The sequence below is a fragment of the Arachis ipaensis genome, chromosome B07 (genome assembly GCF_000816755.2).
Source record: "Arachis ipaensis cultivar K30076 chromosome B07, Araip1.1, whole genome shotgun sequence".
NCBI classification, from domain to species: domain Eukaryota; kingdom Viridiplantae; phylum Streptophyta; class Magnoliopsida; order Fabales; family Fabaceae; genus Arachis; species Arachis ipaensis.
In genome coordinates this window covers 20,161,796-20,164,533 of record NC_029791.2, presented here as the reverse complement: position 1 = coordinate 20,164,533, position 2,738 = coordinate 20,161,796, and the positions used below count along the sequence as shown (strand labels likewise).

At 28.3% G+C, this 2,738-nt stretch overlaps 1 protein-coding gene across 1 annotated transcript; it reads right to left on the bottom strand.

Moving 5' to 3' along the window:
* LOC107608248 (transcriptional regulator MIT1-like) lies at nt 1,808–2,732 on the bottom strand. The gene has a single exon (XM_016310094.2). The coding sequence runs from the start codon at nt 2,682–2,684 to the stop codon at nt 1,995–1,997; it is 690 nt and encodes a 229-aa protein (XP_016165580.1). The 5' UTR covers nt 2,685–2,732; the 3' UTR covers nt 1,808–1,994.

Genomic DNA, 2,738 nt, shown 5'->3' with positions numbered 1-2,738 from the left:
GTGTATTTTGTTTTTTTTTATCTAAGTTGGGTTAGTATTTATAGTCTATAGGATACTAAACCTAGGATTATATCGTTTAGGTGTATTATAAAAGTGTGAGTCTCTTGGAATTGGTGTTTGTAGTCAATCTTGATTATAGTAAAAATTTTACTATTATTATGATGGAAACTGAACGCATATCACATTACATTTCATGACTGAACTAGAATATATCGTAGTGTTATTCTTTTTTATTCTTCTTTTCTGCAACTTTCACTTATATTCTATTCTGCTAGTGTAGGACGAGATAAAAATAAAAAAAAAATTTCCTAAATTCAGTATACAATAAATTAGACTTATTAAATCATAAAAATAATTCTTTAATTCAACTTATTTTTAATTCGTTTGGGACCTTCAATAACAAATTATATTAATTATACATTTTAAATCAATATAAAATGTGTTACAAATACTTTTCTTTAATTGTCCAATAATCTGATCTCGTTCTCATTAGGGTACAACACCCACCGGACAAAAAGTGAAAATTTTAAATAAATACGAATGTATTACAAAAATTATTGTATCTACTAACATTTTTATTTATATTATTATTTTTTATATGTACGCACTTTAGGACTTATTAGGGTACTCAAATCCCGTATCTTACCATTATTTCTTACCCGAAATATGTAGCATATATTATATGATATACACACTTTTTTCTTTAACATGTCTCATCTATCTATTTCACAATATATAATATGAAAAGTAGCGAAAATATATAAATAATAAGGGGTATAATTAACTGCTGCTAGCTAGTAAAGTTTTGTAGTGTCCTTTAGAGAGAACTTTTCCCAAACTTTAACCTAAAACGAGTTTCATTATTTTCATAAATAGGTTTACAGCAATGCCAATATATAAAGATAAGACTTAAGTCAAAGTGTTTGGATTAATTAATATAATGGCTCCTTCCTCGCTCTTTCTTTCTTCTTAGCTTTTGCTTCTTTTTTATTGAAGCTGCTTTAATTTAACCCATTCTTTCTCCTTTGTTCTTTATTCATTTTTTAACCAGCTGGTGGTATAGTATGCCTTGTTTGAGAATCTACTTTATTATTATTATTGTTTTTTTTTTACGATATTTCATGCATACTTAACAAGACAAGAATTAATTTGTCACAAAAATTAGTTCTATTTGAGATTTGTTGATAATTAATAAATTACAGAATATAACAGTAAAATTGCTTAAGAAGACGAGTGAATGCAGCTAATCCACTCAACCAACTCAAAATTGTTTTGTATAATTTTTTTAATATCAATTATATATTTACTTTATAAGAGAATAAGTGAAACCATGCTTAGAAAAGAGAAACCACTACTAGCTAGATGTTAATATTAAGAATAATTTTTAAACTATTTTCCTTTTTGTTACAATATCAATATACTTCTCAATATTTTTTAAATTGATGAGCATTTAAAATTAAACAGTTATTTGATAATAATTAATTGACAAGCAAGTAATAATGTGAGAGTGAATTGCTCTCATATACATATGATAAGATGTACCATACTTTATACATTTCAAGAATACAATTTTGTTAGGGAGCTCATTTTTCTTTAATTAATAACCAGCCAACAAAGTAGTGGGCCAGCATACACTAAGAAAAAGAAGAAAATGAATAATCAAAGAAAAAATTAACTGATTGTTGATTAAAAAAATTAATTCCAAATATTTTTCCTTCACCATAAATAACAATGTTAGTTATGATAATTATTTACTACCAATTTAGCATATATAACATAAGATTTAAGAATAAGATTACAGAAGGAATAAAATCCTTATATGGTAAATTGGTAATAATAAAGTAAAAGATATGACGTGCACTTCATTACAATAAGTTTGGTTTGGTATACATTCAATAATCTTTCCACCTATATATCAGCACTTAGTAATTATTATTATTAACATACATTAACCAAATAAAGATAATTTCCAAAATTCCACATTATAATTATTATTACATAACATCTCCAAGCAATACCTTCTTGAACATAGACGAGTAACACCCTCTTGACCTAGCATTTCCAAAACACAAACTAGAATCATTCACATAATAAAGATCTTCATTTTGTGTAGTAACACCACTCTTCCTAGGATGTCGTACCATGGGAGAATTTGGCACGGAGTACGATGTTGGCCGCCATGACAAAGAAGACGACGATGACGATAACGAGTGTGACCAAGAATTAGGAGATTCTGGCGATGGAGGAACAACAACACAACCTTTGTTGTTATTATTATTATTATTATTTCTTGGATTACGTTTCTTGGGAAATAATAAAGCTTTCAAAAGACTAGTAGACTTTGAAGAGTTTTTATTATTCTTGGCATTGGTAAATAATGGGTTTTTTGGAGTGGCATTTTGGTAATTATAAGAAGGTGGAGGGGTGAGAGGAGGAAAAGAGGTTTCTCTGAATCTAACAACCTTAGGAGTACCTGGTTGAGATTCCCAAACAAATGGAACCGATGCTGATTCACCAACATCATGGTAATAACCTTCATTTGATGATACTTGTCTTGATAAGTGTTCCTCATCATGAACAAGGAACATGTTAAGCTTCTTCTTGTTGTTCTTCTTTTGACTCATAACAACGATATTGGGAGGACTTTGGAGAATAATGTTTGAAGGGTTTGATTTTGATGACATGATGATGCTGATCCTCAATTGCCTAGCTAGGTTGCTATATATATAATATATGTA